General features: G+C 34.2%; 2 protein-coding genes across 4 annotated transcripts in view; both read right to left on the bottom strand.

Annotated features, from left to right (window-relative positions):
• Window positions 1–9,877, bottom strand: part of LOC105167562 (QWRF motif-containing protein 3) — a 15,667-nt gene extending 5,790 nt beyond the window's left edge. Inside the window, exons 1-6 of the mRNA XM_011087336.2 lie at window positions 8,609–9,877; window positions 6,382–6,501; window positions 5,753–5,863; window positions 3,840–3,929; window positions 1,816–1,923; window positions 991–1,176 (exon numbers count right to left, since the gene is read on the bottom strand). Coding sequence (XP_011085638.1) covers window positions 1,096–1,176; window positions 1,816–1,923; window positions 3,840–3,929; window positions 5,753–5,863; window positions 6,382–6,501; window positions 8,609–9,805 — 1,707 coding nt within the window. The 5' untranslated portion in view covers window positions 9,806–9,877 and the 3' untranslated portion in view covers window positions 991–1,095. The remainder of the gene's footprint in view (window positions 1–990; window positions 1,177–1,815; window positions 1,924–3,839; window positions 3,930–5,752; window positions 5,864–6,381; window positions 6,502–8,608) is intronic.
• LOC105167381 (protein LAZ1) lies at window positions 16,838–27,321 on the bottom strand. 3 transcript variants are annotated; one of them, XM_011087071.2, is made up of 9 exons: window positions 26,966–27,315; window positions 26,823–26,879; window positions 25,309–25,417; window positions 24,833–25,017; window positions 24,641–24,729; window positions 23,594–23,855; window positions 18,353–18,604; window positions 17,103–17,503; window positions 16,838–17,024 (listed from the first exon to the last, which is right to left on the bottom strand). In XM_011087071.2, the coding sequence occupies exons 1-8, from the start codon at window positions 27,134–27,136 to the stop codon at window positions 17,150–17,152; spliced, it is 1,479 nt and encodes a 492-aa protein (XP_011085373.1). In that variant the 5' UTR covers window positions 27,137–27,315; the 3' UTR covers window positions 16,838–17,024; window positions 17,103–17,149. The 3 variants fall into 3 exon arrangements, with proteins under 3 accessions (XP_011085373.1, XP_011085372.1, XP_011085376.1); XM_011087070.2 differs by having other exon boundaries at window positions 16,838–17,503; XM_011087074.2 differs by lacking the exons at window positions 16,838–17,024; window positions 17,103–17,503 and having other exon boundaries at window positions 18,408–18,609; window positions 26,966–27,321.

The raw sequence follows: 27,521 nt of genomic DNA, 5'->3' as shown, positions 1-27,521 counted from the left end.
GGCGATGATGAAACAAACAGATTCAGCTAAAGACTCCATGACCATTCCCCTCTTTCAGATAGGTCTTGGTCCAAGGTGGAGATTGTTGGAATATATGGCCCATGACCCAACTCGGGAGGCCCATCAGCCCGACTCACAAAGACCCTGGCCCATTCGGATGGCCCTCACCCGACCCAGAACCCGGCCCCCTTGACCCGACCCAGGTACCTCTATTTATGTAACCCTAACTCTCCTCTCTCTCTCTCTCATTTCTTACCCTCTTGCGCCGCTGCCATTATGAACTTTCCCTCTCTTCGTTCCTAATCCATGGCGATAAGTCAACTCTCTCTCTCTCTCATTTCTTACCCTCTTGCGCCGCTGCCATTATGAACTTTCCCTCTCTTCGTTCCTACTACCATCCATGGCGGATTCGACTTCCCCTTCCACCACCGTTGATGGTGGTGGCTTTCCTTAGCCAAACCAATGGCTAAAGGAAAGCCACCCCAAAACCCGCTTGCTCTTCGGCTATATCTCTCCTTATAAATTGGGGCTTTCTGGTTCTCGAATGAGAGAGAGAAAAACTGAACCCCCTTTGTGATACACTTCTACCCTCTCCGATTCTGTGTGAACGGCTGAGGTTTCCGTCTCCGATTCTGAGTGAACGGTTGTGAGGAGGTTTCCTGTTAGTGTTCGGTGGGAAAGGGTGTGAGGGAGAGTCTCTCATTCTGGGTCTGTTTCTACGAACCGTGGTGTGAGGAGCAACCGTGGGCCAAGTCTTAGTGAGTTTGGAGCCGTGTGACCCTTGTCCGCTGTTGCCGCTGAATCTGACTTGTTCTGAGCCGCATTCAACATACGGTTTATTCCTTCTATTTACTGTTCTTTTGATTATCATATTATTGCTGTAATTTGCGGGTTTGTAATAATTTTAAGGAGTTTCGTACTCCACATCAAGTGTAATAGTTGGTTAGGGCTTGTTGATTAAGTGATACCACTACGGGTTTCGTACCCTACATTGCTAAAACATTTCTTGATTCATGCCTGTCCGACTTCATCCATCGGGTAATTTCTTCTATTGGAATTCCTAAATAATTTTACATCAACTGGAATAGAAGATCTTTATGCCAAGATGTCTGGTCGTTGCTGCTGTTGCCACAGTTTTAATTGCATGATGCTACTCTTCAAGCTCCTCTCTTCAATCTGTTTGTACAAAAACGAACTGGTAAATTCTCAGGCGTTTTCATTTGACATAATTACGGATATATTCTTCGTTACTTGAAAATTATCAATATATTTCTGATATTTGATGAAATAATATTGATTTTGGATGGAGGCCTACAACTTTAAACTTACCCTTGCCATATTTTGTTTAAGAAAAAATCGTACAAAAACTAGCGGACGAGGTGGATGAAAAAGTTTTAAAGAATTGTGAAAAAATTATCCACTTGGTCCATAAAAAAAATTTAAAAAAATTTTGAAAAATAAATAAGATTGCAATATAAATTTTCAAGGCATTCTGGTCAGTTCATCATAAAAAATGAATGAACAACTTAACCGACACTAACTGATTAGGCTAATGTTCGACAACTGTTAAAATTATGGGAGTATCGGTGGTTTTTCAAATAAAGAGAGGTATTTATAATTATGTCAAACTTTAAAAGAACTCGTTGTAACTTAAATGGCTAAACTCGCAAATCTCGAAAAATTGCACGGTCTTCTCACGAAAAAATAAACGATTTTGTGGTAAAAAAATTGTGAATTCAGAATCTGGTGGGGTTCAATCATTCCACCAAACAAATTAAACATGGTCCATTTACGAAATTGATATTGAAAACTGACCTCCAATGCAGAGATGATCCTGAAAAGCTCCAAGCATTCTTCTAACAACAGCTTCTCTTGTGTGACTACTATTGCTAATTCACCCAATATTCCCACTGTCTTCTCGACCTAAAAGAGAAGCAAATAACTATGTAATAATTCACAAACACACACTCATTGCACCTTTTTCCGGAGATGCTTGCAAATATTTGTGCTTTTTAATTAAAAAGTGATTAATCGTAATAAGAGTAGACAAGTGATTATAATGTAAAAATTGATAGCATTTGATTATATATATATATATATATATATATGAAAAAATGCCATTTATCCCTGTAATATAATAAATGAGCAAAAAAAATCTTGTAAAAAATAAAATAGCAAATTATCCATATATTTCGGAAAATAACGTAAATAACCTTCTATCTAAATCATTGATAGGAGGTAATTTGCTTCATGTTTTAAAATATAGGAGAATAATTTGCTAATTCTTATTTCACAAAGGGTATTTTAGGGGTGTCCAAACCGGTTAACCGAACCCGGTTCGGGATTTTGAAAAATCGAAAATCGAATTGATTTCATCGGTTCGGTTCGGTTTTTCGGTTTAAAAATAAAAAAAAAAAACTATTTTTTTCTTTTTTTTTAAAAAATATATATTTTGATATTTTAAGCTGAAATTGTGATATTTTTTCAATTTTATTCAAAAATACAAATACCAGAATATCAAAATTAAACTCAAATAGTCAATTTTTATTGTATATATATTAATATATACTAATAATATAATATTAATATATATAATATTAAATATAATTATATAATATTAATATGTGTAAAACTATATTTTATTTATTTTATTATTTAAAAGTTCAATTTTTTGGTTCGGTTCGGTCACCGAAACGATGATAAAAAATCAAACTAAAAAACTGAAAATTTTTAAAAGAAAAACCGAAAACTGAAAACCAAAGCGAAAATTTCGATTCAGCCGATTTTTCGATTTTCTGCACACCCCTAGGGTATTTGCCCTGTCACATATATATCACAGGAGTAAATAGCATTTAACCATATATATATAAAGTTATTATGCAAGCGTTTGAGAAAAAGTTGACATTTATAAACTTATTTGCAAATGAGAAATATTTCACTTCAATGAGAAGACTACACATAAGAAATACAATTTTAGAGTGTTTCCTGAATCTACACCGTGACACCAATTTTTTTAAATTACTAAAAATATCCTTATATATTTTCAAGCACTCCTACTCAAACTCTTCTTTTGATCTATATATCTATACAATATTAATATGAAAAATTTAATCATAAACATTAGTTTGTATGACTTTTTGTATCCATAATATTGCAAAATTATTTTATTTTATTCATTTATTTATTCTAAATGTGATGTGTTGTTTATATATTTCATTCTTATTTATAATATATTTTAAAATTATAATTATTCATTATATGAACGCAGAGAGGGTATGCCATAACAGCTAGTACCATTATAAAAGGAAGAGGGCTTATGACTCAAAAGTGATAGTTTTGATACCACTATACCCAAATTATTATAAAACCAAAAATATTATTTAACTTCCGCTAAGTATGCCTAATTTTAATTTTAATCTGATAACTATGTCCATTTTTTTTTAGGTCCATTAACTTACGAAATTGCTTACTTTTAGTCCTCTGGCAGATTTTCGGACAATTTTACCCCTATGAGTACATATGGACTAAAACTGTCTTTCAAAGTTGCATAGGGGTAAAATTGTCCAAAAATCTGTCAGGGGATTAAAAGTAAGCAATTTCGTAAGTTACTGGATCCAAAAAAAATGGACATAGTTATTGGACTAAAATTAAAATTAGACATACTTAGCGGACTAAAATAATACTTTTCCTGAAAAAATATGTATTGACAGTTAATGCAGTAATATTACTAGACAGTTTTGTATATAAAGTTGTAAAGCAACGACAAATTTTAATATAAAAAAATAAATTATGAACTTCAATAAAATAAAAATTTTACTAAAAATTAGATTTTAAATTACCTCAGGAGTGAAAGTAATTAACATCAGGTTGATGGATGCTGCAAGATCTGATGCATGTCTAACTGCAAATGAAGCTAGTTGTTGTTCAACCTGCACCAAATATTTTGCATGTCCTTTAAAGATTTCAAGATTAATTTTCATCATCCAATTCCAAAAATATGAACATCTCATTTATATGAAGAAAAGGTCTAAGAGCCTATAAGCTAATCAACTTACTCGTTGTCGTTTATGTGTGATGCATGCGGATATCATCAATTCTCCGAATAAGGGGTTAAAGATGTGCACATAGCCTTGTTTCCACACAATTGGTGTCGAATGATGTTTGATATCCTATGCTACAAGGTATGATGCCGACGCACTCTCAATATTGGTACAAACAAGGCGTTTGAATGGTTTATGAGTTCCAATATCTCGTCTTTCAAGTTGGACACATTTTCATAATAAAATCATAAAACTAATACGATAGAGCAGACAATACTCATGTACATGCGATGAGACATCAATATTGTGTTTCACAGTGTATCAAATAGTTATTTAGTTCCCATTTATAAATGAAAAATAACCATGCTATATTGTGTACTTGAGAAATATTATCGACATGTGATCTTGACAGGATGAAATGGATAATATAAGATAAAATTATATTTTTAGTCCTATAATTATGAAAATATGACATATTTAGTCCTATATTTTTAGTAATTATAATTTATATCCCCACACATTTGGTCTTAATTTTAATATATTTAATCCAAAGTTCCTGAATTATCAAATTTAATTATCCCTAAAAATTTCTCGACCAACATGTGTTGTCAGAAAAAGACATATCACAAGTACGTATGTTGACACATCTTTTTCCGGCAACACGTTTCGGCCTAGAGAGAATAATCCATGACCAAATATGCGAGGCCATGCACCAAGTACATCAATATTAAGACCAATTCATGAGGGTGGTATGAATTACAGAACTGAATATATAATTCTTAAAAATACAATGTTAATTGTGTCATACTTCAGTCTCCAATAAGACTAAAAATATAATTTTGCCTTAAATATTAATATAGAAAAAAATTTAGGGACCCTTTTGTGATAATAGAAATATTCGAAAAACCCTATGTGAAATTAAAGTATCAATTACCCCCTATGATATAAATAAAATTAAAAAAAAATTCTTTCATACAAAATTGGGCCACACGTACTTTGACTGCGAATTGACTATGAAAATATATTTTTTTTCTTACATTTGTGCCCTTCTCTCACATCTAGTATATATATTTATTAATAATAAAATATTATTTAATTATTTATATAATAAAATATTATTTTAATTAAATTAATTAAAAAATAATTTATATATTAAAAAAAAAAAGAAGCAGCAACGGCGGCGATTTCGCCACCGCTGCTGCAGAGGAGGGGCCAACCCTTCTCACCCAAAACAGCAAGGGCGACTGTCGTATCTCAATCCATTAGGGGTGACGTTGGTCGCCTAGATCTAGGGTGGGCAGAAAGGAGGAGGAGGGTCTTGTAGGGGGTGGGGGGTGGGGATGGGTTATGATAATTATTTTAAAATAATATTTTTTATAAATTATAATTATATATTATAGATTATATATATTATAAATAAAACTATTATATATTAATAAGCTTAGTTTTAGACCGATTGACTAGAAGAGGCATTTTAATCATTGAGTTTAAAAAATAGGCTCAAGTTGATCAGGATGGAGTATGATTATTTATTTATAATATATGAGTGATTTTTTATATTAAAAATATTATATGAAAGTTTTTGATATTTTTACTTATCACATTAGTACAGGAAAGGGTACTCCGAGGACAAAAGTTTGCCGTACCACAAAATACACACACGTGTACGTATGGAACGTGTAACTATGTGTGCTTGTGTATTACATACGTACCTTTGCTCCGTCGACAAGGGGACAAACAACAGAATGCAAACAATCTTTTGTAGTGGAAACAGCTGATAAATGTTGTCTTTCAGTATTTCCCCAAATCTCAAGCACCTTAATCTGTAGGATATATGTAATAAATAAGCAATCTATACAAATAATAGAGTAATTATATTGACACTTTTTAAAGTTGCAATTTAATTATACAAAATACTTCTTATTTGTGCGACGTACCTTAGAGTAAAAATTCACAACTGAATAGAGAAATATTGGGCAAAATGCAAGCAACCCTCTTGTGATATTGCAAATGAGCAAATTATCCCCTATGATAAAACAAATAGCGATTTACCTCTCTATATCTTTTAAAATATTTACCTCCCTATGATTTTTAAAATGAAGCAATTTTACCTTTCATTTTAAAAAGTACAGAAGGGTAAATTGTTATAATTTTTCTATATGGGGGTAATGTGCTCATTTTCAATATCATAGGGGGATAAATTGCTATTCACCGGCTTTGTAATCACAGTTACAATCTAAATTGATATATTTTTTATTTTAGTGGGCATGAGGTATTTCTGTAATTAAATCTAATCTTAAGAGATATTAATGTAATTTAGTACAAGATATTGTAAACTTACTTGAGAGTGAAGTATATAGTTCAACTTCATATTCAGCTTCTCCTTTTCTAGCTGCAATCTCTTTTGTACCATTGAATGTTGTAGCTTATTGAGAGCAATCCAAACATGTAAGAACTTGCTCTGTAAAAATGAAATGATGAAATGAGAAAAAAAAAAAAGAGTAAATCATAATTATGTACCGGGCTATTTATTAAATGGACATTAAATTCTTAGAAGTATTTATAATTTTTTAAATAATAAAAAAGTATTTATAATTATGAAAAATATAAGAGAAAATTATTTTAATTATTACCTTAGAAATAAATTCATTTTTTGTGTCACATATTTATTCTATAGAGATCTAAATTGTGTAATTTTAGGGGGTGTGAATTATATAATGTACCCAAAATATCATGATGTAGGTTTCTATTAGTTTATTTATTTAAGAATATTTAAGATATAATTATATATTTGTTTGCTTTGAGAAAAACAAATATTAGTGGTATCAATTTTATCATTAGTTTATATATTTAGGCCTAAGTTTATTTTATTGGATAGGATAGTAACAAAAACTTTTATTTTTCAGAATAATGATATTTAGAAATTTAAAAGTGGTTAGAATTATTGGAAAAATTATAATTTTGGAGTTGGCAATTTTGAACCTGTACAAACTGGTTTTCATAATTTAGTTCTGTAATTTAAAAAAATTAATAATTTTATCTCATTTTTGTCTATATGTGTTGGGTACATGACCTTTACAATTATTAGAATTTTTCGACGATATGAGACTCAAATTATCAAATTAGATTATAAAAATCAATTTGGTCAAAATGAAAAATGCCAATTCCTAATTATAGGATAGAAATTACAATTTTTCCTAAAATTATTTATAAATTGTAGCTTGAAAAAACTTGTGATAAGAGTTGAATTTGAATACTTATGACAATGGGCAATGATCTATGACAATTTTTATGTTGTCTATACAAATTTAAATTATTAAATTTCTGGAAATTTTTATAGTAAATTAATCAAAATTCTTGTACTTTAATATGTATTATTTATTAGCAACAACTTTGACATTTTTACTAAATATTTTCTAATAATATTATTTTTTGTACTAATTAATTAGAATATCCAGAAAAAAAAATTCAAATCAAGACCACAATTTGTACCTTATTTTCAAGCAAAATCCGCATTCACAATCAATATTGTACCTAAATTAAGACTTTTAGAAATTATAATTAAACACCTAACATAACTAATTAAACTGACACTAAAATAAAATACAGAATCAAATATTTCCAGTCACCACATCTAATTAGGCAACATTTAAATATATATATCAACACATAATAATAATAATAATAATAATGATGATAATAGCAGTAATAATAATTTTGGTCTTGTAACTATAAATTGGTAGCATTTTTTATCTTGTAATTTACTTTATTTACATATTTAGTTCTGAACATCTCATATTTGATCCCCATTTTCAGCAAATTTAATTTTATATTGACAAATTTGGTGTTAACGACCTATAGTTACAAAACCAATAATGAGATGTACTTCAATACGAAGGGGACCAAAAAATTAACCAATGTCAGAAGAGGATTAAATTTGTCAAAAAAATAGCTGAATGTGTTAAGTTGAGTAATTTACATGACCAAAATTAAAGTGCTAGCTACCTATAGTGACAGGATAAAAATTAGAATAAATTACAATGATATCTTCTAAGATTTGACATAATTATAAATACCCCTCATTATTTAAAAATTACAACTAACTGCTAATTTGATGGTAGTCTAATAATTAGCCCATTCCTTTTGTCTCTATTAGGTTTTCATATATTTTTGTGATAAACTGGCATAAATGTATTTGTGGACTAAAAATTATAATTTTATTTATTTTTTTAATTTTTTTTATTAAATAAGTGGATCTATATACTTTTATAATTTTTGAAAATTTTCATCCACCCCATATCAAAATTTTTCACAATTTTTTATTTTTGTAAATAAAAAAATATAATAAGTACATAGTTGACAATTTCATACCTCTCTTCAAAAATTACATAATTAATTTCATCAAATATTATGCGGTTTATAATTTTTCAAATAATAAGAAATTATTCATAATTATGTTAAATCTTAGGAGAGGTTATTGTAACTTACGCTGAAAAATATTATTTTTCCATAATAATAATTAAAAGAGACGAAATTAAAATATTTAGTGGAATATCAGACTCACATACCTCAGCCTGTTTGATGATATTCCCATTTGCAGCATCAGCTCTGGCATTACTGTACCTCCATTGCATCAATCTATTATGCAGCAACCTTAATTGATGAACATTCTCCGCCGAGCCCGGCCCGAGCGGCGATGAAGCAGTACTGGAATAACTTTTCTTCCCTCTCAATAATTCAATCCCCAGACTTAGAATATTTCCAACTCCTTTTCCCCTTGAAGGGCTCGTGGGGGGCTTGGAACTCATCATTTTCCCCATCTTCTCCTTGGGCGAGCCCGACCGGCCCGGTGAAGAAGCCCAATTCCCACTACCGTTCTTCACAGTGAAAATCTTTGGAGAGTTGTTATGGTTATCGGATGAAACGGGCTTCTGGTTATGGCATGAATCAGCACTCCATCTCGTGGACCTTGACGCCGAGTCATGCATGAATTTGGAAGCAACTTCGATGCCATGTCTTCTTGAACTGACTGTTGGAGCCATGTACGACGCCGGAGTATCTTTTCTGGCCATCTCAGCGTCCAAACTCCCACCGCCAGAGCATATGTCGCTGTACTCCGATTCCGAGTCTTGTGTCTCAGAATCTGATAACCCTCTGGAAGATGATTTCTTTCTCAATGCATTTTCGTCAACTGAAAACCTTCCAGGGACGACAACGCTATGATCAGCAGGTAAGTTTGAAGATTTAAACGAGTTTAACTTGAACTTCCCTGTGTATCTCATGGATCCTCCCAAAACGGGCTTCTGATTTTCTTTTGAAGCATTACGAATCTTCTTCTCATTCTCAAACCTGCTGAATTCTGAGCAGCTTCTTTGCCTATGCAAGAACAACGGATTTTGATCTGGTTTTTCTTTGGTTTTGCCTTCTTTCAGGTCTTGGAGCCTGTCGTTTCCTAGGTGGTCAGCAAGAGTGGTATCGGGCTTTGTGTTTGAAGAGGGGGATTGGCCCGTCGATGAGGGCCAGAGCCCGCGAAAAAAGCCCGTGTTTTGGAAGGTTTTGTGCTTTCTTGAATCAGTGGATGATCTGGGCTTTTGCCTCAGAGGGGAAAGGGTAGTGTTTGGAGATTGATTTCCATAATGATCATGAGTTGAAGATGAAGATGCAGTAGAGGTTGGTGAAAGGAATCTCGAACTTACTTCTCGGGATTTCGCCTTCTTGGGCCTTGTTGAATGATCGAAAACTGCGGTTTCTCCGTGGCTCTGCATCGAAACCACCGCAGACACAGGGAACACACTGTGAGAGAGAGAGGTTGTAGAGTTTGAAGGGGTGAGGGGTTCCACTGCTGTTGTTGATTTGTTAGGAAAAAAGAAATGGATGAGGAGTAGAACAAATGTTACTTGAGAAGTGGCGGCAAGATAGATACTGAAGCCGGCGAGTTTAAGGATGTATGGTTGATGGGGCTTGAAATGACATAAATATCCTCGTGTGAAAGGGGCGTTTTGTTTAGGGCCGGTTGGGGGTTGGGGAGCAAGGAGGGGTAGTTTCGGGATTTTATGGTTGGTTTTGACTGGTTATGAGTTAGTTGATAAAGATGAAAAAAGTGGAGAGAGAGGACTGAGGAGTGTTGTTTGAGGATTGTGTTGTTTAGCTTAGCCGGCATATTAAGTGGGTTTTAATTGGGGTTTAATGGGAATTTGCCACGTGAGTAATCCTTCTTGATTTCAGGTTTTTTTTTTTTTTTTTTTTTTTTTTTTAAATAATCATCGTGACACACAATATATACTTACATAGACATATAATTAAATAAATGCAACTTAAATGATGAATATGAGTAAAATATATAAATAAATATGATACTATATTGATGGTTAAAATATGATTTAGATATTTTATGATATTAATACAAATATTTAAGGGTATAGTTTGTATTTTAAAATTTAATATTACGCTGTCATAAACTATCTATTGTGCGTTAGAATTTGAGTATTTTTTATGTTAAAATGGATTAAGGATTTTATTTTTAAAAAATTAGTTTGAATCTATGCATGGCTATGGTATCTGCCATATGGTATGAATGTAGTTGGTAACGAAATTAAAGAAATTATATATATGACACCATAAATAAATCATATTTTATGATCCATCTTTTTTTATGAACTTATTTTGACTTTTACAAATTATTTAGAAGAAAATTTGGAATACCTATACATAATATATATATATATATATATATATATATATATGGGGGCAAAATTGATCCCGTAAATTTAGGGGTGGCAAAATTAGGACAGTAATCACAGGTTGGCAATTTTCTATAAGTATTGATTTTGTTGTAATTTTGGTCCTTCCAATCAAAATTGCTCAAAAACGCCGCGGAGAATTTGGGGCTTAGGGTTTCGACATCCACATGAGCGCAACTTAAACATCTAGCAGCTTGCGTGGGGTGGGCAGGAAAAGAGGCCAACTGGGCCCAAGTTACACAACAACAGCTCGCGTGGCCAGAAACATGGCATAAAATGTTGACGTGGCAAAGCGGGTAAAAAATTGACCTAGGGAAAAAACCCAACTATAAAAGTCTATCCCCCAAATCCCAATAGATTCTCCCAAATCCAAAAACCCTAAAAGTTCTTTTTTGAACTGAAATCGAGAATTGATTATTGGTTGTGGGGGAAGAAACCCGATTGAAGCAATGCCACTTTGGGATCATGAGTTTAACAATTTTGCTCCTCCTTCGTACGGTAAGTTTTATAAAATATACAAACAGGTTTGTGTTTTAATATTAAATATAGGGTTATTTATGGTTCCAAAAATGAAAGTGGTCCCTTGTACTTTGTTTGGAAATTATCTCCAACACTATGTTCTATTGTGTTGTTATTGTCTGGAAACCAACAATAGCCGATATTTTTTTTTTCTGTCTGTTTATTCTATTTGGACCACGTGTGTGTTTTTAGTTGTTGTTCTTGTCTGGAAATATGTGTATATTTATTCATTTTTTTTGTATGAATTTTTATGAATTTTTTTGTGATTGAAATTTTAATTGTTAATCTATTTCTGTTTTGTGTTTGTTTTTGTTGCTTTCTTTTTTTACAGATAATAATAATAGTTTGTTAGCAACTATTATATTATATTTTTGGGAAAATGTGTGTACAAATTTAATTATGAGGAAGTGTATGAAATGTCTATTCCAAAACTGAATGAAATGGCTAGTGAGGTTGGTTATTTTGGTATAGAACATATTTCACAAAGCTTGGAGATGTGTATTACAGAGTAAGTAGTGATGAGATTTTGTTTGATATCTGTGCTGGTATAGCTCTTGAAAGAGAAATTAATATATATGTTGAAGTTGATGGCAATGTTATGGACAGTCAGGTTGGTGAATGTAGTACACAACCTTAGGAGGGTGGGTTACTTGAAAAGGGTGAAAATCTGAAACAATCTGAATCTGAATCCTTTGAAGATAGTGATTATAATTTGAAAAATGATGAATTTAGTACTCAAAAAACAGGGTACATTGATGAAGAGACTTTGGAAAAACAAATAGAAAGAGAAGTAGAAGAAATTAATATGAAAGAACAGAATGAAAAAATAAAGATGATGGAGTGGATACCAATGAAGACGCTGAGGAAGACCTGTTTGGGAGTGAGGATGACTTTCAAAGTCAAAAGGAGTCTGATGATGATGAAACAGAAGAGTGAAAAATTATTTTCAGTCTTGTGAAACAATATGATCCTACCTTTGAATTATGTATGATCTTCAGCACTCAAACTTAATTTAGAAATGTCATTCACGGTAATGCAATAAAAACAAGGAGACATTTGAAAATCACCAAGAATGACAAAGTCAAAATGTATGTTAGATGTGCTAAGGAAGATTGTAAGTGGAGGATAAATACACACAAAGTGAATGATGAATGCACTTTTCAGATAAGAGAATTTAATTCCAATCATACTTGTGGAAGGTTCTATCATGTTAAAAATAAAGTCAAAGTGGCTTGCAGACAAGAACATTAAAAAATTCAGAAGTGATCTAAAGAGAAAGTGTCAAGGATTTTAGGATTGATGTCATTTAAGATTTAAGAGTCAATGTATAATGAGATCAAGCGTATAGAGCCAAAAGATCTACACTAAAATCAATAGAGGGTGCTCCTGAGGTACAATATTCAATGATGCAAGATTATGCTAATGAATTGCTAAAAAGTAATCCAGGACCCAGAGTGGTGTTAGGCATGGATACTGATCAGAAATTTGAAAAACTTTATTTGTGTTGGTGCCTTGAAAGATGGGTTTAATGGGGGTGGAAACAGGTGGTAGGTGTTGATGAATGTCATCTGAAAGGACCTTTTGGAGGGAGTTTTATTAACAGCAGTAGGCATTGACCCAAACAACAATATTTATCCTGCTGCATATGTTGTTGTTGCAAAAGAAATGAGGTTGACTAGGGAGTGGTTTTTAACCCTGCTGAAATCTGATTTGGGGGTAGTTAGAGATGATCAATGGTGTTTCATCTCTAACAAGCAAAAGGAGTTAGTTCAAGTATTTGAGAAAGTGTTTCCTGCTTCAGATCATAGATTTTGTGTAAGACATCTACACTCTAAGTTGAAGAATGCAGGATTCAGGGGTTTGGCATTTAAAAACTGTTTGTGGAAGGTTGCAAAGGCTACTACCCTTAATGAATTCAGATTGTGTATGTCGTAGATGTCAGTACTTGATAAAACTGCTGCAGAATTGTTTGAGGATAAACCCCATACATAATAGAGTAGATCACACTTCAAAACAAATATTAAGTGTCATGTTTTATTGAATAATTGTTGTGAAACATTTAAATCAAATATTTTCTAAGCTTGGGAGAAACCTATTGTCACTATACATGAATGGATCAGAGAGTATTTAATGAAAATATTGCAAGAGAACAGGGATAGGGCAAACCTGAAATAGAATGGTGTTATATGTCTTAAGATTGTAAGATTGTTGAGAAAAATGTTAAAACGTCCATAGATTGCATTTCCATAAAAACTGATTCATCCTATTGGCAACTAAACTATTTTGATGGTTCACAACATCTAGTAGATTTGGACAAGAGAAGTTGTTCTTGTAGGAAATGGGATTTGAATGGAATCCCATGTAAACATGCTCGTAGTGTCATACTGTGTAAAGGTGATGATCCTGTTAATTATGTGAATGAATGCTATACAGTGGCAGTTTATAAGAGTGTTAATAAGACTGCAATCATGCCTATGGTGGGTAGAGAATTGTGGACTGTTACACAATTCATCCCTCCTTTGCCACCAATCTTTGGTAGGGGGGCTGGTAGGCCTCCAACATCCAGAACTAAGGAACCTGAAGAGATAGGGTGGATCCTCTGGGGGGCAACATTGGAGCTGGAAAGGATAGGGTGGATCCTCTTACCGATGCTAGGGAGGATCTCGCTACAACCTGCAAAGGCTGATTGTTGTTGGGTGCTTCCACCATCCTCTACTTGTGAGCAGGATTATAAGGGGTCTCCATGGTATCTCACACCTTTAACACAAGTTCCCACATACGGCGCCAATTGATGCCTATGATTTTAGCACGGGTTTAAAGTTCTTGGATTTTGAGGTTGGATCTAGGTTAATTGAGTAAAAGCTCTTGAGAAAGAGACCTGCAAAATAAAAGGTTAGCAATCTGATGCTTAAGTTAGTCCTGGATTTAAGAATAGATAAATATATAGACAGATTATATGATAAACCGTGAAAGAAATGAGAATTTTGTGAGCGAGAATATGAATAGCAGAATAGTAATGTAGCAGTGGAAGAATTCTTTGAAAGTGGTAGGGGAGAGTCAGTTAAGAGGAGGCCCTTGTATTTATAGAGGAGGAGTCCCTCTATGGCAAGAGTCTTAGGAGGTGCATCTGGTGAGGAAAGCGGGATAAGGCTGCCTCTGTGTCCGTTCTTCAGCAGCAAGTCTTCAGGTGAGGGGGGGGACTCCTGCCTCGCGAGGAGTACTCTTAGGGTGAGGACTCCGACTTTTGGAGGACACCTTCCTCCCTCGGGCTGGACTTGGAAAGGAGCAGCAGACCTTCAAGCGAGGCCTTCTACTTAGGCCAAGCTCATGAGTTTCATCCTTGGACGGTTTTTGGGGTGGAGGGCTCCTCCTTGGGCTGAGCCTTGTAAGTCTTCCTTCTGGGCTAGTCTTGAGGTGGCAGGCTTCCTTTTTGGGCCAAATGCAATAAATCCTAAGCTACTTCTGTATTGGGCTTGTGGGCCTGACTTGGGTTGTCTCTTCTTAGACCAATCGTATTTGAGACAAACCCATCAAACTCAATCGAGGGTAAATATTAATTTTTATTCAATTTTATTTGGTTATATCAATAAATTTATTAATTTTTGACTAATGGATAGATTTATTTGTTAAATTGAAGCAAACCTCAGGGGTGTTAGATGTAATTTTTCAAACCACGGAGGGTCTACATGTAAATATATCAAACCTCAGGAGAGGGGAGAGTAATTATCCTAAAAAATAATTAATAGTATAAATTATAGGAATAATTACATTTTTTTCCTCCTAAAATTTAGTGTAATTACACGTAGATCCCCTGTATTTTGAGAAATTACATCTAACACCCCTGAGGTTTATTTCATCTAAAAAATCAGTCCCTCCATTAGTCAAAATTCAACAAATTTGCTAATATTAATAAAAAAATCTATATTTACCCTCTATTTATTTATTACCGATTTATTGTAGATAAGATAAATAATTTTATGATTAAATTACCCTCACACGTCTTACATGTTAATGCATGTGAGGAGGTACAAGGGTAGTTATTGAAAAAAAAAATATTTGACTTGCATTAAGTAGTAATAAGTAAATCGAGGGTAAACATCAATTTTCATTCAGATTTTTGTAAATATCATAAATTCAATCAGTTTTAACAAATTTATGGACTTATTTATTAAACAGAAACAAACCTAAAAAATGTTAGATGTAATTTCTTAAATCACAAAAAGTTTAAATATGATTACATGAAACCTAAGAAAAAGAAATTGTAATTACCCATAAATTATATTGTCATTTCTGGAAATTAGGTACAACACTCAAATTCTTTAAATTATAGGAGGTGTTTCTGTATGTAGAGAAAGGAATATCAATGTATAAAACTTAAGGAATATCAATGTATAAATCTCAACTCATATGTGGTTGCTTTGTGGCCTCTGTTCTCTCAGTATATGAAGGAATGGGAAGAGTAAAAAGGTATAAAAACAAGAGTAAAAAGCCTGTAATCGTTTGAGTTGATTAGAATACACATTTTATGTGACGTGATACGATCATATTTACAAGTATAAAAGCATATTTTTTGAAATTTTATTTATTTAGTGGATATATATAATTGTTTTTAATGGTAATATAATGTTTTTATGATACATGAGAATGCGTTATCATCATATGACCCCATACATATGATTATTATTTATGATCACTGTATCTTTGGGGATACTGAGTTATCGCCATACATATGCTACATTATCAAAAGCAGAAAGTTAGACACAATTGTTGGCACCACCAACTCCAAACACAACGACAATAAAAGTTTTTGCCACTAGTACATATCATTAACTGTAACTTTGATATCGATCACTTAATATTTTATTACTAGTAGATATATATATATATATATATAATATATATATATATATATATACATATGCTATTTCATCCATTTTTCACCCCCAAAGGAAGAAACAAATATAGATACATATAATAAAAGTTAGAAAGGGAAAAAGAGTTAGTGAGATAACGCTTATTTAACTGAAAAAGAAAACAGAAAAAAGAAAAAGGGGTTGTATTCTTTTGATCAGTTGATTACAATACATAGTATATATGACAAGGATATGGCTACATAATACTAGATAATAAGAAAAATTCTAAGTTACATGTTTCAATATCCCAAGCAACACTATTTCTTCAAGAGACAACAACTCCAGTAATAATTTGAAGCGTAGATTACATTGCCTCCAGTAATATAATTTGAAGCGTAGAATACGTTGACACCCTAACGTAAATATACAAACACCCCATGCCATTTGTAAAATCATAAAAACGGCCCTTGAAATTATAGTTATAATTACAAGTACACCCCTATTCACTAGCAAAACACACAGCCTGAGATACATCACACTAACACCTCATTAGGGGGTATACTTGCAGTTTTGCAAAGGAGAAAGAGTATTTATGTATTTAAACTTAACTGTACAGGGTGTCAATGCAATTTACCATGATTTAAATACATTTACTCCGAATAGCAAAATAAGTAAGAAAAAGATGGCAGATAACAACTTTAGACATGATCAAACAATTTCTGTATTAAGCATTCTGAGAGTAATACGATGAGAGAGTTTCTGACAAGACAGCGTCATTCTTCTATACAATAATTTCAACATAAATTATCTTCAAACATTGACAGCTTGGGAGAAATCTACAGACCCTTATGCATAGTCACCTCTTCCATCATCTAAAGCAATCAATCCACTGAACAGAATTACTTCCTCTGATCATCACCATCACAAGGACAACAATGAAAAATACTCACCTTGGTGACGATATCATCCACATGAAGGGAAATGGACTGGTATCAGACTAATCTTTGATAAGCCATCTACGTCCACGAATCTGATAACTACCGTAGGGAATTTGGTCACTACTACTGCTTTCCCCACCACTTTCTGCACTGGTATACCCAGATTTACGGCGGTGCTTCTTTCTCCTGGAACTGCCGGTGTCACTGATGCTCCCATTCAAGAGGGGATCATCTATTCCTCGAATCACGTTGCGTGTTGGTGAAGTCAAACAACTGTCATCCTTGGTTCTCCTTCCCCGCTCGTGCTTCTTTATGTTCTGAGAGATCTTGTGCAGTTTCTGGTTGAACTTCGTGATTCCCTTCTCTACAGGCTCCACAGCTTGAGTGACGGTAAACTTCACGTCGTTCACAATCTGCATTTCAAAGTGTTGAAACTCTAACGTGAAATATACCAGAAAGATGACAGAAAATGAAAAATGAAGCTCAATTGTGGGATAATTAAAATTTTTTATCTGTTATGAAAATAGGTGGTGGTAAATAACTGAATCTGTAGGTATATAAAACCCGAAGTGAGCTGGTTTTGTTCATGCAAGATTCCTTTCTTGCTCTACCAGATAGAAATTGATAAGAGTGGCAAGATAACAGCAGTAGGCAGCTTCAAACCATAAACACTTACTCAACTTGGCTTTACATACTCTATAGTGCATGCAGATATTCACCGAAAACAGATATGCTAATTGTTTGTGCTCAGATGTCGTGCAGGGATAATTCAGGTGAAAGACCAACTTCTGAGCATGTCAAAAGTAACGTCAATCAATCACTGGGCTTCTTATACTTGTAAACACAAACATTAATGATTCAGGATCTAGAGAGGCAGCACAGGTTGATCTTACCAACATAAATTTGAGAATCTTTGATCATTTCACTAAAGGTCAAAATAAGAAGAGAATGAACATATATAAACAGCAATAATAAAACAAACGAGACAAAGAGAATGGACACTAAAGTGCCATTCCTGGACCATACAAGTAGAAATTTTCTGCTAAAACATTTTGTTCAACAAAGAGTTGAAAAACATTCAAGTCCTCTATATGCTTGTTCACAAGTAGAACCATTATTTTAGCATTTAATTCATTCACTTGGCTCAAAAGGATTGACATCTGTTAATAGAGATCATCTCAGTGGACTCAGAAAATTTCTCAATGTTTCTGAACCAACAAATGCATGAGAGCGGCACTTGCTTGAAAGAGGAAAGAACTTACATATTCACCACCACCAATAAAGACGTCCCTAACACTTTCTCGGATAGTCATTCCACTCCTAGCATTATAGTCAGGTTGCGGAAGGCGCAACTTTGTGGGACGTTCACTGTCCCTAACCTCATCAGGATCTAGCGGACCATCAACAGATGCATAATCTCCAAGCACTGCAACGCTTCCAGAAAAATGATCTCCCATTAACTCATAAGGCTTTGCAGGGAAAACATAAAGGTGAACCAAAGAAGCAATTCCCATCTGTCCTGGATGAATAGAGAGACCTTGTAAACTTAAACATTTTACATGAGAAGTTCAGAATAAATAAACTAAAAGATAAGACATAGTGAAATACTCTCATTAATTCACACCAGAAAGCCGTCTTAAGATTTCTCAATACCGTTCAACTCTTTAATGGTGAGAACTTTAAGCGCATGAGATGAGTTTCATACAAGACCAACTAATGATGCAAACCAACTTTGATTTGCTGGAAATTATTATTCCCTTGTCCAGGTTTCTAATAAAGACTGTAACAAAGATTCTAGCCACTCTCCACATTCTTCCATAAACTAAGAGACTCATCTGCATGTCCCCCTCAGAACTTCCCATGTTTATTTAACAGCAGCCCATTAGGCACTGCGTGTTCACCAACCAAATGCTCACAATCATAATTATTAAAAATGCTTAGAACACAACGTCTTTCAAATTCAACCATGTCTGTTACACAATACAAAAAAATTGCTTAATATTAAAATGAACAACAGTCCTAACAAAGTCCTATAGCAGCTGCAAATTATAGTAATAACTCTATGGGTATACCACTGATTTAACAATTTCATGATTTAAGCTATCTTTATAACTTATGGCTTGTAGGTCTATTTCCAGCTCCTTTATCAAAGGTGGGTTGAATCATTACATGAAGTTAGTGAAAGAAATATCCATTTCTTTATATAATTGATAATCTACCTTTTGTCCCTCTATACAATAAGTTTGGGCACCTCATCTTCTCTTTCAGTCCAACTGTACTTGGTGCAGAACGTGTATCTCAATTGAAACAGTGGAACAAATCCAAGCAACTTCACAGTTTAACCATGCTATGAGCAACATGTTTGGACATGTTAAAGATATTAATATTAAGGTGGTCGTTTAATATCGTTCCAAAGCCAGGCCAAACAAGGGGTCCTGGATTCGAATCTTATTGTCACCCATTTTAAAAAAAAAAAAAGTTTCATGTGCAGAGTTTGCACGCTAGGGAGTGTGTTAAAATATTAATATTACATTATTCTCTTTCTACCACTTTAAGCTTTTAAAGGAGGTAGTCGTTTAACAAGACAAGAAGGAAATTTCAACAAATTCTAGTCCGGTTATTATATCAATTTGGCTTAGGGTATTGAACAACTTAAATAGGCTTTGTGAAGCAAAGTTGGGATAATTTAAGACGCTTGTTTCAAGAAGAGTTTCTTTAACCCACCCACATAGCCTACTTGCTATATAAAATCATCCAAAATTTACTCTTCCAGGTTAGAATGTTAATCTGCGTTCTTTCTTTAAGTACTGACAAGCAAGATAAAAATCCTAACAACTCAGAGTCTCCTTGTTTGATTTTGCTTTATGCATACTGTGGAAGCATCAAACTGCTACCTTTGTTCCAAAGGAGTTAAAGTACAAATGACTCTACAGCTTTTACGATCAAAGTAGTTTTGAAATTTTAAGATTCTTATTTCTGAAAGGGATCATTTGTGATAAAGGTACTTCCATTTGTTCTCTACATATCCTTCCAATTTGATCAATAAACAGAAACAGTACCATTAAGAATCTAATCAATAAAAATGTTCATAGACAAAGTAAAACTGAAGTACATTTTCCCCAAATATGAACATTATTTTTCATTCATTGGCAGTTATACTGCATGGGGGGATACTTTGCTGAAGTTACTCTCTGATTGCAAGGGGAAAAGACAAACAAAGCGATTCCATATTTCCATCAGACAAACCAAGTTTCCAACAGCTATTCAGAAAGCCATTAGGAAATCATCTCTTTGAGTTTCTGGTACCAAATCCTGCTGGATGTATTGTCCATGTTATTCTAGCCATAACAGATCTAGAGCACACATTTAAGGTAGGAAAACATGGTTTTCCAGGCTTTTTAAGAAGGATCCCATCTAGACTGTACATATATAAGGTGGAGACAGACAATTGGAATGCATCTCTGGCGTACCCTACTAGTGGTGTACTGAGTTACCAGAGAAACATGCCTTATGACTTACAGATTTCTCCAAGGTAAGTATTCTCAGGAAAAGAGACAAAGTATCGTATCAAAATAGACATGTGTACGGTGGCATCCAATGAGATTTCAGATTTCATGACAAGATCTACAAGTGATTTCTGGTCTTGGAAGAAGAAAACGATATAAGAACAACCATTCTGGTTGTAATAGCTTCAATACTCAGTGGACAAAGATATGACATGTTTCGCACCATTTTCATAGTCAACGTAAATATGAACTGATTATGACACATTATGGACACAGATGAAGGTAGATTTCTTGCTAAAGAAGGGATTTACTCACGACTTATAATATGTCAGCAACATTAAACTGTTCAGTCTCAATTCACTTCATCTTCTCTGAGAGAAGAATGTCATGACTTTGAAAGTTCTTAGATTGAATGAGCATTTTACCCTCAACCTTAACTCCATTCCGTAGCTAATTCATTTATCAATGTTCATCCACCTAAAAGACACCATGTCCTAGCAAAGAATACACTCCGACCTAGAGTGGAAGAGTAAAACTAGGTCAAGAAATTCAAAATGGATCTGATAAGCGGCTATTCAGCTACTATTATTGAGTCCTCAAGAATGTTGCAGCACCATGAAGGTATCTGCTCCCGGTGGAGGCACCTAGTTACTTTAATTAGGGAAGTTAGGCGAGATGCAGTAGTTCTCTTCGGGAAAATCTATTTTCCCGCTGGGAAGTCGGGAACTTTTGAAGTGTCCAATCTATTAGAACTGGTATTGACCCCCAGATGGAACATTTTGAGGACTTGGATAATGGATGGTTTAGGATCGTCGCGTAGATCTCTACTTAAATGGTCCAGCGTTGTTGTGTGGATCTCTCCCATACTAAAACGGATACAACCATGAAACTCAAACACTTTATAGACTAACCCTTTCCTGAATAGATAACACACAAACAAGTTTTCAAAGAAAAGCAGTGCCTAATCAACAAAACATACTTATGCAAAACCCTCTTCTCTCCAATCAACTCTCTCAAAATTCAACGAGATCGAAATTTCAGCTTTTCGATATAATTCATCAACAGTCTATTAGGATGCAATTACAATGTATAAAATGTGTGTCTCCTCTTCCAATAGGTTCAATAATAAAGCAAACCAACTCTCAAATTTCAGTACTAATCTTCCCTGTGGTTCCAGATTTCTAGTGTCTAGAAGACACAACGAACTGCCAAATGTGGAGAAAGATCAATCCACCAAAATAACTTAGCTTTAACAGAACAGTGATTAACTCCCAACTCCAATCTAAGCTACTGTTCATGCTGCATTTTATATCTTAAGTTCAAACACCCCAGACCTGATGAAATTCTAGCATTAGGTTCGATAGGATTCGGAGCAATAGACAATTCTGCCACCCCATGTCAAACACCAATTTTACAGATTCGTAAAAGATCTGGTTTGAATTAGATAAGGGGTCACTGGGTGAAAACCACAAACTCACAAACCCCATTCCCTGCCTTGGCTATATGAATCTTGCTAAAATTGCAGAGAAGAAAGATCTTCAATTCAAACTCCATGAGCATGAGCCCTCTGAGATTCTAGAATTAGGTCTGAAAGACAATTCTATTACCCCAAATCAATCTTTAGGGTTTCTAGTTTGAATTAGATAAGGGATATAGTGCATAGAAACCAGAATCCCACAAAAACCCTTCGTTACATTACTAAAATGAATAGTGCCGAAATTGCCAGAAATAAGCAGCTACTAACCCAAAGAACCTTCCCTGGCCAATCGTACCAAAATTGCAAAGATGAAGAAGAAGAAGCATCGTGTTTCCGCAGCACACGGAAAGAGAGAGAAAAAGGGAACCTGCCATGGTTGGCAGTACCACATGGGTGAGGGATAATTAAAGCATCTGTTTTTGGGTTTGATAGTGGTGCCATAATTTCTAATTTCAGTCACATGGGTGTCATTAAACATTTGTTTTGCCCAACGATTTAACATGAAGAATGTCCTTTGAGTGAAAGTTTGCATCTCCTCTATGAAGATGCTCTGGAAGATCCTCTTCTACCTTACTTGCTAGTAGAATTGATCTTTTATTGAACTATAGAATCTCAAAGAAGATTAGTTGCTCTTTCCACAAAGATGCTAATCAAAGAAAAGGAAACTTAGGAACGGAGAGGAATAAGCGGAAGAAGAGACTAGAGAGCCTAGCAGCAGGTGTGGTGGATGGTTGACAGAAAAATGAAGTGACGGAAGAAGAAAGAAGATAAAATGATACAGTGAGGTGATGGTCCTCTGCAGCAGCGGCAACAACATAAAAGGAGAAGAAGAATGAAGGAAATATGAAGCTGAAAACAATAAAAGAAAGAGAGGAAAAGGGACAGGTGATGGAAACCAAGAAATGAATAGATTAAGGGCAAAATCAGTCCTATTTCGTAAACAACCAACCTATTCAAGAAACTATCCTGCAGTCCAGACATTAATAAGTTTACGTGTTAACCTCTGACGGTACTATCTGCCAATTATAAATTCCACGCATAAATCCAAAGGTGCCCTATGTTGATAAAATGCTCCGACTTAGTTTTCTTGAACTTATAAACATTTAGGATCTTGATCTTGTATGATACTGGAATTAGTGTTCAAAGGACTCGAACTAAAATCAGATTATAGACCATAACTTGATCTTTCATGTAGCTGGATAGTTTATATTGAGTAGCTGATGAAAGAATTCAATATTCAAATCAGTCAGTCTTGGGGTTAAAGGATTAGTCTTGGTTATGCAGAAAGCCAGATATTAGCCAGAGAGCATATTATTTCAGGGTGCAAGAAACTAGCACTACGAAACCCTTCCCCCAAATAACACATCCAAAAACATTGAAAAGTATTTACCATTCATGTAGGAGTGAAACTTGCAATATGCACTTATAATACTTTCTACACATCAAAACAAAAAACTGTAGTAAACAAACAGTATAAGAACAGCCACCAGAAGAATAAAATAACTTTTGAAAGCAATTACCTCGATACAAATAATGAAATCCTGAACGGTTGACTTAAACTGCAGTGACTGAGCTATTGGACTTTTGAATAAACCAACGGCATATAGAAGAGCTATAGCAACTCCTTGCCACCAAGTTAAGAACACAATTGACTTGAATGTCAAAAACTTGTACAATGGTTTCATGTGTGCTAATTCATCTTTTGTGATGGCATAGAAATGAACTAAGCAATACAAAGCCCATGACTGACTGAAATTTAAAATCACAGCCATGTATGGATACCTACAAAATAAAGAAGACAGATTGTTAAAGCTTCAATCCTCTCCTTGATTCATTTAGTCTAGTCACTTATAATAACAGCTTCAATCTTGTTCAGTTGTTTAGTATGTGGATGGCAGAAAAATGAACTAAGCATTAGAAAGCCCGTGACTGACTGAAATTTAAACCAAACCATGTACCCAGGACCTACAAAATAAAGAAGACAGACATTGCTAAAGCTATCAAGCTCCATGTATCTATTGATGCTAGATAATGGTAGTAATAACTTACTTGCAGAGAGAGGAGATTAAATCGGAACATTAATTGAGATTAATTGAACTAAGAGAACAATAGATGAAGGAAACATTAAAACAATGAAAGATAAGATCGCTGATGACTTGTCTGTCCATGCATATATTGCACGTAGGCTATGAACTAAAGGTATACTTATATCACTAAAAAAGACAAAAATGGGAGTCCAAATTCTAAATCACACGTATGCCACGAAAAGATCATTACAGTAGCAAATCATGTAAATTCACTTCTATGCTGCATTAAATAGTTTACATCCAGTAGAAGCATATGTTTCTCCCTCTAGTTTACTGCCATTCAAGCATTTATAATCCAGTGATTAACCCAATTGAAGTTATATTTGTCTATTCCATTCCAAATATCTATATGATGTAACTACCACTGTTTCATGTCAAGTCACCTTCACAATATACATGAAAGCTTCAAGAATTATGCTAAAATCCAAAACAAACTCTAATGACTACTAAACCTACAAATACTCATGGGATGTAACTTACCCACAGTTCAATTTGAAATCTCCTTCACAATATACATGAAAAGCTTCAAGAATTACAGCCGAAATGGCAGTAAATGCTTTGATAATCATCTGCAAGCAAATTTTACAGTTTGTCATGCGGGCATGTTAAAAAGGATGGGAAAAGTTGACAACAAAATCTATTGAAACGTTTACTGTCAAGATGAAAACTTACATATTGAACAATGCCAAATTTGATGACCTGATAAACCCACCGACCCAGTTTCCAAGGCTTCAGGATATAGTTCAATGGAAAGGGATGCTTTACAATTCCCCTCTCGGAGCCATGATCTAGTAGGGGAGTTTTTGCACTTGCACGTCCCTCTCTCTCCATAAATTCAATTGCCCTCTCTTCTCCACCTAATTCACCACAAGAAAATGCGATCATCTGGTTTCTAAAACATGAATTGGTCAGTTTAGATTAGCATGAAATTTGGGAATATTGATCATATTGACTAGTATCATGCCTTGAGCTCTTCATATTCATGAGCTCAAATGCTTGATTCACATATGTAAGGGTACAAATAAAGACGACTATACGAGAAACTAATCAAAAGGGAGTAAGAAAGAATAAGTTTCATAAATTAAATGCATATTTTAAATAGTTTGTACACACAATTTAACTCTAAAAAGGACATTCAACAGTCATACCTAAACAAGCAACTAGGTATCTCCCAAAGCAATACATGGCAAAGGATTCATAACAGTCACGAAGGATCCCGATACCAACGCTAATTGCCGGGTTCATCAAAGATATAAACTGCAGAAAAGAACGATGTCTGAGAAGGAAATAAAATAAAGTACAGGTTTTTCATAAGCAACCTTCAGACTGGCAAAACTTATTTAAACCACGAAATCAAGCAGATTGTAAGTGCAATGATTAAAACCATCAATCGAAAAAATGTTCAATCCTTTTATAGACTCCTAGACCAAATGAAAATATGAGATACAGTAAAACAGTTCTTCAAAAAACTGAATCATATGTCAGTCGCAGAAATTGTCTACTTGAGAATCTTATTTCTAAGAAATAACCTCATAAGAAATTGACTTTAGGGAAAGCAAATGAATAGAGTCCGATTATAAAGAAAGCAAATGAGTACAGTCCACAGAAAACAGAAGAAGTGCACAAGAAGAAACAGACAGCAAAGAAAAGGAAGAACAAGGTGAAGAAATAAGCTAGACAAAACCTTCATCATTCGAAAGACTAGCTTCAATTTCCATATTGAAAGGTCAGATGTGACAGTCTTTATGGATACCTGTTGTGCAATTGAAGATGAAGGAAGAACTTTCAGTTCTTCACATTTGACTCTAATAAGGACCTCAATGTTAAAATGTACAGTTGAACTACCCTCATTAGTTCTGGGAGAAGTTTGAACAGTTTATAAGTGGCACCAATGGACTTTTCTGCAACTTGGTTTAACCATCTTCACATAGAAAAAACAATTGGGACTTAGCTGCCCGGACACTAGTGCAGCTTAGTTTCCCTTGCAGGTCCTGAGACCATGGGCTCGGACCACATCTTTCCTCAAGTTGAGTGCTGTAAGTAGGAATATAGTATACTAGCGCTATACTTAATCTCTATGTTTCTTTTAAGAAACAAACTAGCTTTAGTGGTGCAAAACAATAAAAGATTCTTTGCTCCCATATTATTTCCGAATTATAGAGGCAATATAACAAGCAAAACATTTCCAATTTGGAAATCCAACCAAGATGCTCTATATACTCACACTTCGAAATCACTTTGAATCACATCTTTCAGTGCCCCTATTGGCATAACAATCAGTAGATCATGGATTAGCCCAAGCAGTCTCATGTAGTTTAGCTGGGAGTAAATTAAAGCTTGTACAAACCGTAATAGCAGCACTTTTAGTCTCGAACAAACTCAAAGTCTCTCTCTCTCTCATACACATCATGGAAGGAAATGCATATCTAAAGGTAGATCACTTTATAAATATCTTATGCTTCATCCTAGAAGCTGTTCTAGTTCCTCGTCTTCCATCAACAAACACTTTAAACAAAAACTGAATACCCACTCCTCAAACACAAATTTCACAAATAACAACTACATCCGCAATAAATCATAAGTCTCTTCCCAATCCAGTTTAAACAAAGAAAACAAATAAAATAAAACATCAGAACTTCTTTCGCGAAAAAATAGAACTTACTGATTCAACAGCATAAGTTGGCACCATCAATATCACCCCAATCAGAAACTTTTGTTCCTGCCATCACCAAAAACCAAGCATGACCCAGTAAACCCACCAAAAAAACACATAAAAACAGGAACTGCGAAAGACCCATAACTGACCTCGGGGTTCTTGTACGTGGATAAGTGCTCGAAGAGCAGGTAAACCGAAAGGGTGAGAGAGATGACAACAAAAACCCCGGCGATCAGAACAGCCCATATGGGTGTTGAATACCCGCTGCTCGCCAAATTCAAATAATAATAATAACCTGAATTTATGATTTTCTGCAGCATCAATTCTTCTCAGCTAATTCCAATCCAAGGTTCGATTTTGTTTCCTTTCGGTCGATCGAAGCTCATATGATCCCCTGCTGAATCGTTCTTGATGGAGCGAAGGGGTTGAATGAGAGAGGGTACGACTGGATGATTCGTGGGAGCAATAGAGGCAAATCATCAAAGCAAAAAAGAGGAATAGAGGGACAAAATCATGGGCGTATACCATTTTCGAAATTTAAAAATTCATAAATTTTTAAATAAAAAAATCCTTTTTGTCTTCATTTGAAATCAATAAATAAATAAATAAAGAACAATGGACCTAAGGAAGCTGTGTTTACCACTCACAAAAACTAGGTAAATAAATGCTTTATCCAATCTACAGTCATACAATTCGTCCGAGCTA

The sequence above is a fragment of the Sesamum indicum genome, linkage group LG8, assembly GCF_000512975.1.
Source record: "Sesamum indicum cultivar Zhongzhi No. 13 linkage group LG8, S_indicum_v1.0, whole genome shotgun sequence".
In the NCBI taxonomy this organism is placed as follows: domain Eukaryota; kingdom Viridiplantae; phylum Streptophyta; class Magnoliopsida; order Lamiales; family Pedaliaceae; genus Sesamum; species Sesamum indicum.
Note: the sequence above shows the minus strand (reverse complement) of the source record. Positions and strands in the feature narration are given on the sequence as shown.